Source organism: Dreissena polymorpha, chromosome 14 (genome assembly GCF_020536995.1).
Source record: "Dreissena polymorpha isolate Duluth1 chromosome 14, UMN_Dpol_1.0, whole genome shotgun sequence".
NCBI lineage: Eukaryota > Metazoa > Mollusca > Bivalvia > Myida > Dreissenidae > Dreissena > Dreissena polymorpha.
This window is the reverse complement of record NC_068368.1, coordinates 50,805,449-50,824,693: the sequence shown is the minus strand read 5'-3', so window position 1 is coordinate 50,824,693 and position 19,245 is coordinate 50,805,449. Positions and strand designations below refer to the sequence as shown.

At 34.6% G+C, this 19,245-nt stretch overlaps 1 protein-coding gene across 1 annotated transcript in view; it reads right to left on the bottom strand.

Moving 5' to 3' along the window:
• Positions 1–19,245, bottom strand: part of LOC127857363 (uncharacterized) — a 63,636-nt gene that overhangs the window by 17,486 nt on the left and 26,905 nt on the right. The window contains exons 9-11 of the mRNA XM_052393762.1: positions 17,808–18,014; positions 8,215–8,397; positions 345–381 (exon numbers count right to left, since the gene is read on the bottom strand). Of these exons, the coding sequence (XP_052249722.1) occupies positions 345–381; positions 8,215–8,397; positions 17,808–18,014 (427 nt within the window). The remainder of the gene's footprint in view (positions 1–344; positions 382–8,214; positions 8,398–17,807; positions 18,015–19,245) is intronic.

The window sequence follows — 19,245 nt, the reverse complement described above, 5'->3', positions numbered from 1 at the left end:
AATTCATTTATGATTTTCTCTGAGTTAAAGTTATTCATCTATGATTTTCACTGAGTTCAAGTGTAATTCATTGATGACTTTCTCTGAATTTAACAGACATTCATGTTTTATTTTCTCTTATTTAAACAGTTATTCATTTATGAGTTTTGTTGACTTTAACAGTAATTCATTTCTTATTTTCTCAGAGTTAAACAGTAATTCATATATAATTCATATAGAATTGTCACAGGAGTAAAACAGTAATTTGTTCATCATTTTCTCTGAGTCCAACAATAATTCGTTTATAAAAAGGCAGTCAGTTGACCTGATAACACTTTGAACATTCATTAACACTAAATGTTTACCTTTATCAGGCGGTTGTACATTTGGAACTGCAGAGGACTGTAAACAACAAGAATAGATGATAAACACCCAAAGTTTTCTTTTAACCCTTTCCCACTCGGAAGCAAAGTTAAAATGGCTATGTGCAAACAGCATAAAAACAGAACAGCCTGCTAGTAACTGGCAGTCTGTTCAGGTTTTATGCTGTTTGCTGCTTATCAGTATCTAAGACTTGGAAAAGAAGCCTTTAAAACTTGAGTTTAGTAAGAAAGGTCTTCAATCAAATTTAACTATCTAAGGGACTGCAAATGCGTGGAAATACTATCTAAGTGGTAAAGGGTTAAATAATCATGTAAATCATGAAACTGCTGTATCCGCTACACATTCCTTGCCTCTTTTCCTGTTTAGTCAGCAACTTTAAGGGCTATATTTCATCATGAATAACACAATTTAAACACTGTGAGGCATTTCAATAAACAAGAGCACCGCATAACGAATGCCACGCTCGGCTGCAGGTGAAGTTTTGAATAAATGAAAGGTTGTCAGAATTTTTTAATTAAAAAAAAATTTTTTTTAGAGGTCACAGTGACCTTGACCTTTGACCTAGTGACCCAAAAATGGGTGTGGCATGTAGAACTCATCAAGGTGCAGCTAGATATGAAGTTTCAAAGTTGTAGATTGAAGCACTTTTATTTTAGAGCCAATGTTCATAACCTTGTCAAAATGTCAAGGTTTTAGCGGACGGCCGACACGACACGACGAGCTGGCTGTGACAATACCTCGGGTTTTCTCAGAAAACAGCAGAGCTAAAAATGTAATGTCTTTACAGCAAAATACAAAAATATTATTTTTATATAAAATATTTCGCTATTTACTATTCAATGAATCATAACAGCAACCTCAAGTTTTTAATCTTTCCCATCAATCTTTTCACTCATCATTTTCAAAACACTTAAATTTTGTTTCAATTATTATATTATTCATAAAACACATTTTCTCAAAGACCTTAATAGAAAGATACTGTTTTAAAGTGAATAATTACAATATTATGAACATTTGCATAGCACATGAAGTGAGTATTGCTACATTTTTACCAAAATTGTATTTGTCTTAGGAAAAAATAATATCATGTTTTTAAGAAAAACAAGCAAATTCGTTGAATTGATATCCCCCGCCAATATACTTCTAGACACAAAAGTTTTCTGGACTGATACAAAGGGCCATAACTCTGTTATTATCCAATGGTGTACAATGCCATTTGGCGTGCATCATCCTCTTATCCATATATATACTCATACTAAGTTTCAATGAATACCCCAAAGCATTTCCAAGATATGGCTCCGGACACAAAAAAGCATTTTTTCAAGATACAAAGGGCCATAACTCCGTTATTAACAGATGGTGTACAATGCCATTCGGCGTGCATCATCCTCTTATCCATATATACTCATACCAAGTTTCAATGAAATCCGACATAAAGCACTTCCAAGATATGGCTCCAGACACAAAAGTGCCGGACGGAAGGACAGATGGACGGACAACGACAAAACAATATCCCTCCGGCTATGGCGTGGGATAAGTAACAACATTCATGTGACATGAATTTCTTTTTACTGATAATTAAACCAGGTTTTATATATTTATAGAGAATTCCAAACCAAGGAGTATCTGAGTCAATAGGATGAAACAAAAGGGAAGAATGAATTCAACAGTTTGGCACTCAATAAGGTCATGTACAATAATTTATTATGTTTCTTTATGCCTAGTGGACTCTCCCATCCTTCTAAATTGGATAAATTTATTTTCAAAATTAGGGATGTCTAGTATATTTATTTCTATATTTAGAATAATTTTTACAGATTCCTTAAAGCATACAGCGCAGACCCTGATGAGACGCTGCATCATGTGGCGTCTTATCTGGGTCTACGCTGTTTGCCAAGTCCTTTTTGATAGACGCTAGGCATAAATGGATTAAACCAAAAAAATATTCTTAAAAGAAAGCCTTGGTTGTCATGACGGGTTGACAGGACAATAAGAGTGCTCACCTACAACCAGAAGGACCTGTAATGTTCTGAGTTTTGCAATGTTTTCAGAACCATTTAGAACTTAAGCACACAGCTAAGATATCATAAGAACAAAATTAATGTTCTTAACAAGTTTCATGAAGATTGGGCCAAACATGTGACTTTTACAAGATTTTAATACAGCGATATAGGGAAAACAGCCTTGACCCCTGGGGACCTTGATTTTTGACTGACAGGGACTCTTTTTGAGATATCATTAAAACAAATGTTGTCAAAAACTTTTATGAAGATAGAACTATAAAATTTGGCTTTATCGTGTTTTCACTATAGCCATATTTGGATTACTGCTTTGCCCCCTGAGGGCCTTGTTTTTTAATGTACCGAAACCACTTTCAAACTCAGCCCAGATATCCTTTGAACAAATGTTCTCAGCAACCTTAAGGAGGATTGGGAAATTAATGTGATTTTGGGGTGTTTCTCAAATGCCATAAAAGGAAAATAGCCCTGCATACTGGCGGTCATGTTTTTCAACAGACTGGTATTGTTTTCAAATTCAGCAGAGATATCACAATCATAAATGTTCTGAGCAAATTTCATGAAGACTGGGATCAAAATGGGATTTAATGAGTGTAAACAATTTTTTTTCTTTAATTTGACCTAGTGACCTAGTTTTTGACTCCACATGACCATATTACAAAACTTACTGCCATATCGCTGGGACAAATGTTCTGACCCAGTTTAATTAAGATTGGAAATACAGTGTGAACAAAATAAACATTGACAACGGATGACAAATGATTGACGAAAGACCAAAGGTGATCACATGTTCTGATTGAGCTAATAGAGGAAACTGTGCAATATAAAGTCAATACACTGACATGAATATACTTATACAGGTTTACAATTTTACAGTTACACAAATGCATACTATGCTATTTTCATCATAAAATCAAAGCAAACTAGACCCTAGCAGATATGAACACTATAAACTCTAAGATTTACATACTGTAAACTATTTGCATATCTTTTCTTTTAATGACTACATAATTATCATGTTCTTCAATCACAGTAAGGGATATGCACCCTCTTGGGTTTCATATTAAAATTAAAAGTTTTAAATAACAAACACCAGGGACACCTTAAACAAAGCTAGAATTCTACAAGGAAGCCCGGTTCATGCATGTGTAAAATCCCTATATAATACATGTTTATGTTGAAAACCATCCAGTTTTTGTCCACTTTACCACTTAGATACGTATTTGGACGTGTTTGAAGTCTCTTAGAAAGTTACATTTAATTAAAGATCTTTCTTACTCGATTCAAGTTTTAACAGGTTTATTTCCAACCCTTAGATACTAATGAGCAGCAAACAGCATAAAAATTGAAAAGACTGCGAGTTACTCGCAGGCTGTTCTGGTTTTATGCTGTTTGCACATAGCCATTTTCACTTTGCTTCTGGGTGGAAAAGGGTTAAAGTAACTAAACAGCAGACTGAAAACTGACTTTTTATGCTGTAATATTTTCACAGATACAGTAGATATATGCACATTGATTTATTGGTTTATAAAGCTTCATTGAGAAGTGAGAGAGATAGTAAGAAATCAAGCTTAGCCCCCCTTGTTGCTTGCTTGTTGCTGCACTTTATAAAACGGCCATTGCAAAGTTTACTATGAGTTGAAATCCATATGAAGTTGAATGAAATATATGTAAATTAATAATTATGTTTATATGATTATATTTTATTTATCTTAAATACGACACACTACCTTTCTAATTAAAGTTGTGTGTAGTTTTATTATTGAAATATTAAACAAGGAAGGAAAATATTAAGGAAATAGACTACACATGTTTTTTATTATTATTTTATGTAATCCTTTCAAGTACAAATTTGTTTAAGTAGTAAGTTTTTTAGGTCAAAGTCACCTATGAATAGAAAAGCAAGCAAGGGAGATGCATTTTTGAGGGAACATAAAGCTGCAGAGGGATTTTTTAAAATGAAACAAAAATTGCCCAAACCATCGGAACATTTTGAAACAAGAGGGCCATGATGGCCCTGAATCGCTCACCTGACTAACCTTGCTACATCAACTTAAATTCTATCAGACCCATATACAATCCCAAGAAAGATTTCATTAATTAACACATTCTGACAAAAAGTCATTAAGACGTGATTAAAACTGTGACCTCTTTCATCTACACAAGGTTTTACTTGAATTGGCCCGGTGACCTAATATTTTACCCCAGATGACCCATATACGATCCAAAATCAGGTATTTTCAAGATAAACATTCTGACCGTACTTCATTAAGATCAGATGAAAACTATGACCTCTATTGTCTACACAAGGTTTTTCTTTGATTTGACCTAGTGACCTAGTTTTTGACGACAGATGACCCAAATACAGTCCCAACCCAGATTTCATCAAGATTAACATTCTGGTCAAATTTAATTAAGTTTGGATGAAAAATGTGACCTCTACTCTCTACAAAAGTTTTTTTTTTATAATTTGACCTAGTAACTTAGTTTTTGACCATAGATGACCCAAATTCAATCCCAACACAGATTTTAACAAGACAAACATTCTGACAATATTTAATTAAGATCTGATGAAAACTGTGACCTTTATTGTCTACACAAGCGTTTTTCTATAATTTGACCTAGTGACCTAGTTTCTGACCCCAGATGACGCAAATACAATCCCAACCCAGATTTTATCGAGATAAACATTCTGACCAAATTTCATAAAGATTGGATGATAAGAGGCCCATGAGGGCCTGAATCACTCTACTGCTATAAACACTGTGCAAGTTTGGAAAGAATAAGATGAAAACTGTGTACTTAATCGCGGAAACAAGGAGAATTTTCTCAAATTCAAGGGGAGATTATTGTGTACTTATTTTTCCAATACTGCTCATATTCAATAGGGTTCAAGTCCTCATTGATATAAAGAAACTGTGCAAATTTGGAAATAATTGGATGAAAACTGTGGAATTATTTGCGTAAACAAGCGGGATTTCACAATTTTCTCATATTCAAGGGGAAGTCATTCTGGACTTATTGCTTTGATATTGTTCTTTTTAAACAAGAGCTGTTTGTAAAACTTGCCCCATATGGGCTGTCAGTTGTAGTGGCAGCATTGTGGGAAAACGTTTATTGTCACTGTGACCTTGACCTTTGACATAGTGACCTGAAAATCAATAGGGGTCATCTGCCAGTCATGATCAATGTACCTATAAAGTTTTATAATCCTAGGCCTTATTATTCTTGAGTCATCATCCGGAAACCATTTTACTGTTTTGAGTCACTGTGACCTTGACCTTTGACCTGAAAATTAATAGGGGTCATTTGCCAGTCATGATCAATGTACCTATGAAGTTTCATGATCCTAGGCGTAAGCATTCTTGAGTTCTCATCAGGAAACCATTTTACTGTTTTGAGTCACTGTGACCTTAACCTTTGACCTAGTGACCTGAAAATCAATTGGGGTCATCTACCAGTCATGATCAATGTAACTATGAAGTTTCATGATCCTAGGCCTAAGCATTCTTGAGTTATCATACGGAATCCATTTTACTATTTCAAGTCACTGTGACCTTGACCTTTGACCCAGTGACCTGAAAATCACTAGGGTTTGAGTCCTCATTAATATAAAGACACTAAACAAGTTTGAAAAGCATTGGATGAAAACTTAGACTTTATCGGATAAACAAGAAAAAGTAACCATTTTACTATTTCGAGTCATTGTAACCTTGACCTTTGACCTAGTGACCTGAAAATCAAAAGGGGTCATTAGCCAGTCATGATCAATGTACCTATGAAGTTTCATGATCCTAGGCCTAAGCATTCTTGAGTTAACATCTGGAAACCATTTTACTATTTCGAGTCACTGTGACCTTGACCTTTGACCCAGTGACCTGAAAATCAATAGGGTTCGAGTCCTCATTAATATAAAGACAATGAACATGCCATCCCATAAGCTCCTCTGCCTTTGGCAGTAGAGCTAAAAACTGTGACCTCTATAGTATACACAAGGTTTTTCTAATATTTGACATATTGACCTAGTTTTTTACCCCAAGTGACCCAAATACAATCCCAACCCAGATTTGATCAAGATAAACATTCTGATCAAATTTTATAAAGATTGGATGAAAACTGTGACCTCTATTGTCTACACAAGGTTGTTCTATGATTTGACCTAGTGACCTAGTTTTTGACCCCAGGTGACCCAAATACAATCCCAACCCAGATTTCATCAAGACAAACATTCTGACCACATTTCATAAAGATTGGATGAAAACTGTGACCTCTATTGTCTACACAATGTTTTTTCTATTATTCGACCTAGTGACCTAGTTTTTGACCCCAGATGACCCAAAAACAATCCCAACCCAGAGTTCATCAAGATAAACATTTTGACCATATTGCATAAAGATTGGATGAAAACTGCCACCTCTATTGTCTACACAAGGTTTTTCTATAATTTGACCTAGTGACCTAGTTTTTGACCTAGTGACCTAGTTTTTGACCCCAGATGACCCAAATACAATCAGAACCCAGATTTTATCAAGATAAACATTCTGACAAAATTTTATAAAGATTGGATGAAAACTGTGACCTCTACTGTCTACACAAACAAATTGTTGACGGTTTTTCTATTATTTGAGCTAGTAACCTAGTTTTTGACCTCAGATGACCCAAATACGATCCCAACCCAGATTTAATCAAGATAAACATTCTGACCAAATTTCATAAAAATTGGATGAAAACTGCGACCTCTATTGTCTACACAAGGTTTTTCTATTATATTGACCTAGTGACCTAGTTTTTGACCTAGTGACCTAGTTTTTGACCCCAGATGACCCAAATACAATACCAACCCAGATTTCATCAAGATAAACATTCTGACCAAATTTCATAAAGATTGGATGAAAACTGTGACCTCTACTGTCTACACAAACAAATTGTTGATGGACGCACACACACACACGCACAACGGACGCCGGACATCACATGATCACATAAGCTCACCATGTCACTTCATGACAGGTGAGCTAAAAAACACACTAAATTTTTCAACAGAACTAAGTAGATATAGACCAGCCCATTAAGTAAAGTATGCACTCTAACTAACTGTGAATATATACACCCAGTGCACATATAAGCCAAAAAGAACTAATTCCAAATTCTGAGTGAGTGTCTTAAATGGGAAACAACGATTATTTTCAAATATTTTCCACCTTTAAGTGAGATATAAAATAAAACAGGAAAAAGTAAAAGGGGATTAGTTATCATCAGATACTTTCATATTTTCAAATATATACAGAGGAAAAAGGCATGATAAGAATCTAGTCAAATGTGGAATACAAAATATAATTTAATACTGTAATAATTAAAAGACATAAGAGCCTTTGAATACAAAACAATATCATTAAAGGTTTTGAGAAAGAGGGAATGTGATATAGTAACGCAAAAGAAAAAATTAAAACATCTATGTTAAAAAAAAAAATGCTACACGAGTGTTCACTTTACCTTTGAGCTAAAAATTCTTCCCTGTTGTATAACACCATGCAGTAAAAACACAAATAGAGCAAATAATATTATACAAAATAAGATTTAAAACACAATGAAACAAAAGCAGTCAATAAGTAATGCTAAAAAATATAACAAAAAACATAAAGAACTTAATTAATATCATGCACTTACTGCTAAAATGTATATACACACAATCTGCTCTGAGTTTGAATACATTTGTTTAATAAATTTACAAGATGAATTTCAGTAAAGCTTGTACTATGATTCAACCAGATGTAAATCAGATGTACTGCAAAGTTTGCCATATGGCAATAATATAACATCAAAATATTATTACCTGAATTTTGTTAAGCTGTAAAATAAATAAACAATATATATAGATAGAACACTGCACAGCATAACCACACATATATTTTACAAAAGCATGCACTGATGTGGTAATAATGAACATATCGTCGCTGTCGTTCTCAAACCTCGTAGCTCCAAAATTTTCAAAATATTTTTTTCGTCTTTTCCGAATATATGAAGTCTGGCGCGTGTTTTGTGCTATATCTCGTCGTTTCGTTTGGACAAATTTGACAAAAACGTTTTTATAATTTTTTTATTTGCAACTTTGAGGTTTCCTATACAAAAATGAGACGTTTTTTTCTCTCCCCTGAAAAGTTGACATTTTGTAGCTACGAGGTTTGAGAACGACAGCGACGATATGTAAAATTTACTGGAAAAAGGGCAACATGCAAGTTAATCACTCAAAAATCAAAGCTACTTTTTTATTGATTATAAACTGCACACCTTATTTGTGATTCAATACAATGACACACACACAAGTCAGCATAATGTGCTAGTGTTTGAAGTACAGTCCTAGATTACAATTACTTCTTAGACTAATTTTTGAAAACAAAACACGTGTCCTGTGATATTCTAGTAGATATGCTACAGAAATTGGAAATGAGTATTACATGTTAAAGTGGTAAACTCAATGTCAATAAATGAGAGAGAGCGCAACTAGTAAATGGAGATACTGAACTCCTTGTTAATTGTTAGCATTAACTTCTCCCCACTCAGAAGCAAAGTGAAAATGGCTATGTGCAAACAGTATAAAGCCAGAACAAGGTGCGTGTAACTTGCAATCTGTTCAGGTTTTATGCTGTTTGATGCTCATCAGTATGTAAGGGTTGGAAATGAAACCTTTAAAACTTGAATCTAGTAAGAAAGGTCTTTAACCCTTTCAAAGCGGGAACCGTATTTTGAAGGCCTGTGCAAACAGTTTGGATCCAGATGAGACGCCACAGAACGTGGCGTCTCATCAGGATCCAAACTGTTTGCTATTCTGATAGTATTCTTTGAAAAAAATCGAAGAAAATGCTAATTTTAGAAATTTAGCAGACAACATTTTAGCAGACCACAAATTTCCCAACATGCAAAGGTTTAATAACATTTAGCTTACTAAAGAACAACAAATATATCCATTTGGATAGGACTAATTGTATTTCTTTTGAAATTAAATCAATGCATTATGAATGGTTTGTCCTGCAGTTGATTCTTAACCCTTAACTCCTTATAAATGCACTTTGATGTGTTTGTAGTCCTTTAGAAAATCTAATTAAATTTTAAAGCATCTTTACTAGAATAAAGTTTTAAAGGCTTCATTACAAAACTTAAGATACTGATGAGCAGCAAAAAGCATAAAACATCTGAAACAGACTACAAGTTACTTGCAGGCTGTTCTGGTTTTATGCTGGTTGCAAAAGCCATTCTCACTTCGCTTCTGATGAGGAATGGGTTAAAAAACACTAAGATTGAAGCTGGGTTTCCATTAAGCCAGTTACTTTGAAGATGCAGTTTTTATCACCACTATAATTACTGGCGAGAATGCAATAAGAAATGTTTCCAAGTAGCCACAACTGGACTGGTTTTCTGCTGTTGGTTACTTTTACAATAAACAGTGAGGAAATCATCATTGGAAATACCGCCAGGCCATATGGGAATAAAACGATTACTGGTAATAGTTAATATTAAGTATTTGGTGTCAAATAAAGTCTTGCCCACAATACATACTTGTGTTTTCTGTTTCATGGAAATTGGCCATAAATTAGAATAAACATCTCCACTTGAAGGTGAATGATCAAACATGTGCATACAAGAAACTATGAGTACCAAAAGTCTTACAGTATTGAATTCAAATCAACATTAAATTACCCTAATAAAAATTGAATTACCTAAATCACCATTGAATTACCCAAATACCCATGTAATTACCCAAATCACCTTGTAATAACCCTAATCAACATTGAATTACCCAAATCAACATTGAATTACCCAAATCACTATTGAAGTACCCAAGGCACCAATGAATCACCCAAATATTGAATTGCCCAAATCATCATTGAATTTCCCAAATAACCATTCAAAGACACTTGATGTGTGCATATTTTTCAAGGAAACACAAAGTCATACAAACATACATAATTAACAGATCATCTAGGTACATGTAACTAGCTTACAGAAAATCAACCACCAGGTATTATTATGATCATTAAACGCTAATCTGTTACAGCACTGTGTCAGTATATCCCTTTAACTTCACAGCAGACAATGACTTGGCATCTTACTACTAACCTGTCTTCTTGTCTGCAAAAAACAAAGGGTACACATCACTAATTCACTTTGTCGCGTTCTGGAAAACTGGGCATAATGCATGTGCGTAAAGTGTCGTCCCAGATTAGCCTGTGCAGTATGCACAGGCTAATCAGGGACGACACTTTCCGCCTAAAATGGATTTTTGCTTAGAAGAGAATTCATTTAAACGAAAAATGTCATAAAAGCGGAAAGTGTTGTCCGCACCGGCTAATCTGGGACGACACTTTACGCACATGCATTATGCACAGTTTTCTCAGAACGCAACTGCACTAATAAGCAATGCATTCATTCATGGCAATTTAACACCAAATACACATTTTCTTAATCAGTCTTCAAATTTGCTTCAGGATATTGATTTGTTAAGTTTCTTTGTCTTCTCTTAACAAATTGCTACCCTAGAGTACTAAGATGACTTTAAAATGTCAATTAAGTTTATAGAAATATTAATTAGAGATTATCTATAACTAGAATTGTTTTATTTTTCAGCAGAAATCTGACCATTTTTGAAGACTGACAAGACATGCTTTACAGAGCTGGGAATGTACAACACTTTGATTCTAATTATTAAGACCTATTATTTTCTAAAAAGATTTTTGAACACAACAATAAAATAAATATATAATTAATCTCAATATATTGAAGGTGATTTGATATTCTTATTTGAAGAATTTTGGAGGGTTGGATGTTGTCATGCGTTTCAAGGAAATTGCTTAAATCATCCATAGTTTTTGTGTGTGAGTAGAAAGAAGAAATTGAGTTATGTAATGAAATATAAACTTGACAAATATGCACTTTTCAATGACAGTTCAGTCCCCTTAACTTCCATTACCAGAGATTTGGACATTGAAATATGCATAATAGAAGACATCGGTCTATTTGTCTTCTTAAATCATTTTTTAACTTCCAAAACAAGTAAGAAAAGACCAACCATCATCTATACAAATAGTCCCACCCATACAAAAATCTCCACCCATACATATATATCCACCCATACATATATCTCCACCCATACATATATCTCAACCCATACATATATATCCACCAAGTACATATATAACCACCCATACATATATCTCCACCCATACATATATCTCCTGCCATACATATATATCCACCCATACAAAAATCTCCACCCATACATATATATCCACCCATACATATATCTCCACCCATACATATATCTCAACCCATACATATATATCCACCAAGTACATATATAACCACCCATACATATATCTCCACCCATACATATATCTCCTGCCATACATATATATCCACCCATACAAAAATCTCCACCCATACATATATATCCACCCATACATATATCTCCACCCATACATATATCTCAACCCATACATATATATCCACCAAGTACATATATAACCACCCATACATATATCTCCACCCATACATATATCTCCACCCATACATATATATCCACCAAGTACATATATCATCAACCATACATATATCCACCATGTACATATATATCCACCAAGTACATATATCTCCACCCATACATATATATCCACCAAGTACATATATCTCCATCCATACATATATATCCACCCATACATATATATCCACCCATACATATATCACCACCCATACATATATATGCATCCATACATATATCTCCACCCATACATATATCTTTACCCATACATATATATCTACCAATACATATATATCCACCCATACATATATCTCCACCCATACATATATATCCACCAAGTAAATATATTACCACTCATAAATATATATCCACCAAGTACATATATCTCCACCCATACATATATATCCACCAAGTACATATATCTCCACCCATACATATATATTCGCCAAGTACATATATCTCGACCAATACATATATATCCGCCAAGTACATATATCTCCACCTATAAATAAATCCATCAATACATATATCTCCACCCATACATATCTCCCCAACCAGTACGTAAATCTGCACCCATACATATATCTCCACCCATACATATATATCACCACTGTACATATATATCCACCAAGTACATATATATCCACCCATACATATATATCCACCAAGTACATATATCTCCACCCATACATATATCTCCACCCATACATATCTTTCCACCCATACATATATCTACCAAGTACATATATCTCTACCCATATATAAATCAATCCATACATATATCTCCAGCCATATGTATCTCTTCACCCATACATATATATCCACAAAGTATCTCCACCCATATATAAATCCATCAATACATATATCTCCACCCATATATTTAACTTCATCCAGTAGATTATATATCAACCCATAAATATATTACCACCCATGCATATATCTCCAGCCATGAATATATCCCCACATACATATATCTCCACCCAGTACATATAACTCCACAATACAAATATTCCACCAATAAATATATCCCAACCCATACATATATTTCCACCCATACATATATCTCCACCCATACATATACCTCCAGCATGTATAAGAGTATACATTTCCAGCCCTATAACAATAAAATGCAAACAACACTCGGGTGAATCCGTGATAATTTGGACATCAAGTGATCAAATTTGTTTGCAGATCAAAATTGTGTTTGCAGATCGATTTCTATAATGTTTTCAAGTTACTTGTACTCATTCTTGTTAAATACTCATACATGTATTAGGTGGAGTACATGATGTATAAAATAAGAACCTGACACAATTAATTGCTGTCGGTCTAATTCCCCTACAGTGTGCAACTCTACAATATTTTAGTTAACATCCCCCCCAAAAACCCAGGGATTTCCCAGTAAAGCTATCATTACACCCGGGTTTGCTACAGTGCTAGGTGCAGCATCTTCATACACTGGGTCATTGTTGAATTGTCTGAACTTCCACAGACTCATCCTACTACACGCAACAAAATGAAAACAGTCAGGGATCGTCTCTTGCAATTCAGTAGAAATTGTTTGATGAATAATTCATTATAAATCTTCAACATTGTCCAGCAAATCTTGAGCGGACAATTTAGAATTATCGTACATATGATATACCCATTTCAATATGGGCCAAACACCAAATAATAGTTTCAATTAGCAGATTTACTATGGGTTCCACTAAAAACTAACTTATTGTTATACCTCAGGATTCAATTCTTAGACCACTGAATAAGAATTAACCATCCAAGCCATGATACAGTATGAGCCACAACACGCACATTATGCTCAGGTGATTTGATAGTAATAAAATAATCATACCGCTCATTCAGTGTTAAAAAAAACACAATTCGGAAGCATTTTTAAAAGCAGATTTGAAACTTTGCAAACACACACACATAGCTAACTGTTGGCAACAGCAAAAGCTGGTGAGAACTTAAGAGTGGGTTGGTGTCAAAGCACATTGCATTCACATGGTAACATGCAAATGATTCTGATTCTTTAAAGTTAAGAAATTCTTTAATATGTTTGTGAATGTATGGAACTGGCTCTGTTTATCATAAGAATAATGCACTGTGATTTGATTTTTGAACTAAAAAATCATAAAATGTATAACAATAAAAAATGTATTGTATTGTATGGAAAATTAAAGATCATACAATTTTATATTATACTTAAATTATTGCATTATCTTATACAATCATAAATTAAACAGTAATTTATGACGTCATTGTGTACAACATCATTTGATGTTTAAAAACATTAACTTTGTTATTTAAATTGTGCTGTCAAAAGACGTAAAAATGTAGTTTTTGGATATTTTCCATTGTTTTGATAAAGGCACATGGCCAAAACGTCAAATTAAAGGAGTAGAATTAGTGATTTATAATGATTTAATATCCCTTTGGACAATTCAACTGTGCTTAAACAGTAACCATTCAGTTAATGCCAGGCAAACACGGTTCACACTTGGTCACCTTAATTTTCAAGGTAAGTTAGTAGAACAAAAGAGTTTTGACCTGTGGTTATTTTATTTATATTGCTGTCTCTTTTTTTAAATACTAGTAACATCAGCCAATCGTAGCCTCTTTATCTATACATACCAAGAAGCGAAAGGAACGATTGTGAATTCGAACCTAGAGGCAATTTCCATAATGCAAGAATAATTGCGATTCAAAACAGTCAGTACAACTAGAGGTTTGTCACAGACGTGACGAATACCCCCACATGCCGCATTGACACATAATATTTTGCATGTCGTCTTCACAAAAAACAGAAGACACCATGCTCAATTTTTAAAACGCCCCTTGACCTAGTAGTTTTTGACCCAGAAAGGACCATGTTTTAACTTGGCCTTAAGATCATCTCCATAAAACTTCTGACCAAGTTTGGTGAAGATTGGATGTAAACTACTTGAATTAGAGAGCGGACACCATGCTGAATGTTAAAAAACGCACTAAGTGACCCCGTGACCTAGTTTTTGACCCGGCATGACCCATATTCAAACTTGACTAGACAATATCTAGATACAAATTCTGACCAAGTTTGGTGAAGATTGGATGAAAACTACTTGAATTAGAGAGCGGACAACATTGTGATGTTTAAAACGCACTAAGTGACCCCGTGACCTTGTTTTTGACCCGGCATGACCCATATTCAAACTTGCCCTAGACATTATCAAGATACAACTTCTGACCAATTTTGGTGAAGATTGGATAAAAACTACTTGAATTAGAAAGCGGACAACATGGTGAGGTTTAAAACACACTAAGTGACCCCGTGACCTAGTTTTTGACCCGGCATGGCCCATGTTCGAACTTGACCTACACATCATCTAGTTACAACATCTGACCAAGTGTGGTGAAGATCTGATTTAAACTACTTGAAATAGAGAGCGGACACCATGCTCAATGTGTAAAACGTACTAAGTGACCCTGTGACCTAGTTTTTGATCTGGCATGGCCCATGTTCGAACTTGGCCTTCAGATCATCTAGATAAAACTTCTGACCAAGTTTGGTGAAGATCGGATGAAAACTACTTGAATTAGAGAGCAGACACTTAATACGGACCGACAGACAGACCAACAGACCAACCGACCGACCGACAGACAAGTTCACTCCTATAGACCCCCGTAAACTACGTTTGTGGGGGTATAACTAGTTTGCTGATTGTACCTGACCAACTAGCTTGCTGATTGTAACTGACCAACTAGCTTGCTGATTGTAACTGACCAACTAGCTTGCTGATTGTAACTGACCAATTAGCTTGCTGATTGTAACTGACCAACTAGCTTGCTGATTGTAACTGACAAACAAGCTTGCTGACTGTAACTGACCAACTAGCTTGCTGATTGTAACTGACCAACCAGCTTGCTGATTGTAAGTGCCTTATAAAAGCTTATCAAAACTGTGTTCAGGCTGTCTCAGAAGGTCAGTTCTACCAATGTGAACTTGCAACAATTATTTAGCTCTTGAGTAAAAATATTCTTATAAAGAACCCAAATTTGGCTAGGCTAAATTGATCAATAGATAATTGTCAGTTTTTTTCAGTATTTTTGCCAAATTTAAGCTTTAATTCAAACGCATTCCTAATCACCAAAAGTCACAATTTTCCCAAATGACTACAAACTATTCCCAATTAAAAGTTTCCCATTTTTCCCTTTAGAAATCCAAATTCTCTGTTCATCTCCTTATCAAGTTCTCATGAAATGTACCTCAGTAAATGTAATGTTAAAAACTCTTTGACAATATGAAATTATTTTAAGTTAAACAAGTGGCCATAGTGGTCCTTGAAAACTCATCTGAGTTCTGGGACACCAATCATTAAAGACTTGATGTGGTGATCTAGTGTTTTTATTTAAGATTTGACCTGTTGACCTAGTTGTTGGACCTGCCTCACCCAATTTCAAACTTGGCCTAGATATTGTCAGGATAAACATTCTGACAAAATTACATCAAGATCTCGTCAAGAATGATTCATTAATGTGGCCTTTAGAGTGGTGACATGGTTTTTCAAAGATTTGACCTTGCGATCTACTTTTTGGCTGCACCTGACCCAGATTCGAAATGCAGCCTCCATGGAGAGGTAACGAGAAAAAATGCACATTGGGCATAAGTTGATCACAACAGCTCACTGTGAGCACTTTGTTAAATGGTCAATATGACAAAAATTGTTTGATGAAAGAAAACTTTTAAATTTGGTAATTGGTAATCATGCCTTAAAACTTAATAAGCATATCTTTGGTAATGTGTTTTAATGGGTCAAATAGAACCATGCATTGGAAGATTGTCCTAGTATTTTTGTATATTAGATTGTCAAAGGTTGATGATTAATGCCTGAGTGAACTGCACACATGTAAATACCCTTGACCTTTGTATAGGTCAAATACACTATTCAATGGGTGGTTTTCCTATTATTTATTGTAGTTCTAAAGTGTGTCTATTTATTTGTCTACCAGTCAATTATTTATGCAAGTCTTTTTTTTACTTTTTTGAAGCGGCCTTTGGCTCATCAATTAGTGAAAAAAAATGGGTTGCAACATTTTCGAAATTTTGAAAATTTGAATCACAAACTTCTCAAAATTTTGAAAATTTTACTTGGGAACGTCTCTTAATTGTGAACAAGAGATGTGTTCGTCAGAAACACAATGCCCCCTATTGCGCCGGTTTGAATTTTTTATATTTTTTTTACCTTTGACCTATAAGGGTGACCTTGACCTTGAAATTCCACCACTCAAAATGTGCAGCTTCATGAGAACGCCGCTTTGATTTTTTTGTGTGGACCTTTGACCTTAAAGGATGACCTTGACCTTGAAGGATGACCTTGTACTTGAACTTCCACCACTCAAAATGTGCAGCTTCATGATAACGCCGCTTTGAAATTATTATATTTTTTTTACCTTTGACCTTAAAGGATGACCTTAACCTTGAAGGATGACCTTGAACTTCCACCACTCAAAATGTGCAGCTTCATGAGTACGCCGCTTTGAATTTTTTATTTTTTGACCTTTGACCTTGAAGGATGACCATGACCTTGAAGGATGACCTTGACCTTACAGGATGACCTTGACCTTAAACGTCCACCACTCAAAATGTGCAGCTTCATCAGAACGCCGCTTTGATTTATTTTTTTACCTTTGACCTTGAAGGATGACCTTGACCTTCCACCACTCTTCAATAGAGAAAAAGTTATGGCCAATGTTAAAGTTTTTTTCTGACGGACAGACAGACTGACATACACACATACTGACATACTGACTGACGGACAGTTCAACTGCTATATGCCACCCTACTAGGGGCATAAAAACTGTGATTTATTTTATCTAAGCAGAAAAAAAGCCCTGTAGTTCCTAAGTGAACTACATACCTGTAGATAGCTCATGGAATGGCTGCCACTGATGACGCTGCTGTTGTTCAGGTAGGGGCTGTTGGCAACGTTAAATTCCGTTTCTGAGTCCTCAGGCATGTGCTCAGTCTGTGAGATCTCCGGGGACGAGTGCGAGGATTCTTCTGATGTGGAGTCCACATCGGACTGAAGGTGGTCCCCAAACTCATCCGAACTGGCTGTGCGACCCTGTACATAAATGTCCAACTTGATAAATATAACCATTGGAAAAAATTAACTTAAATATCTCTACAAGAAAACCATTAAATTCCCACTCAATGAGCATTCTACAGACATTTTGAAAGTCTGTCTAGCAGTTTATACAATTTTACAATTATCATGGCTAAAAGGGAACTGCTCACAGATTAAAGTTTTCAAAATTTAAAGTAAAAGAATATACTTTGTAACTTGATGTGTCATATTATTTTTAGTTTTAAGTTGCACTGGAGTAGAAGACCCATTTACTAATTTCTTTCAAAATGTGTCCACATATAAGGCAAACAGGAGTTTAAGTCAGGGCCCTCTCTGGCCATCAGGGGAAGGTACCCAGGTCCCTTATAAACTGAATTTTCCCTCCATTTTTATGGGGATTTTTTTTTATTAACTCTCTCATTATTACATGTTTACATGTTTGCACTATATTCATTTTTTTCTCATAATTTAGAATTTTTGAAAAGATGAACTTGAAATAAAATTTAGATTAATCATAACGAGAAACTTCTTTCTAAAAAAATAATATTTTTTTCATAGGGGGATTTTTTGCCCCAAAACAGGGGGAAAATTATACTTTTTATGGGGGACGGGGCCGATATTCAGCCTAAAAAAACGCAGATCGAGGGCCATGTAAGAGGCACATAACGTCGCTGTTCTTCGAAAACCGCGTAAGTAAATTTTTACAACTTTTCAATAGGCAAAAAAAACATTTTTAAAATATAATAATTTAGATGGTCTAAAAAAGGAACCAAGTATTAAAGAGAAAACTGCGTAAGTCCATTTTTAGAATTAAAATGACAACCACAGGCTTTTATATTTTCATAAATAAAAAGTATGCCCATTTTGACTAAGACTATCTAAATTAATATATATTTTAAAACTTCAAAAAATATATAAAAAATGTTTTTTGAAAATTTGAAAAATTGACTTACGCAGTTTTTGCAGAAACAATTAGTGCACCAATGAGTGTTCAGGATTTTCTCACGTGCTCATAACTATGCCTTCCAATTGGATATAAAATCCAGTATTTTCGCAGAAAATGACCTGTGAACCCGCCGTTCTTATTAAAACAAATAACAATTTGCGCCAAATTTGACTTACGCGGTTTTCGAAGAACAGCAACGATAAACTATCATGAAATATTCCTAAGTTTACATATTAAACACATATTAAATTATGAAAAATTTTATTTAAGCTGTCTGTTGAA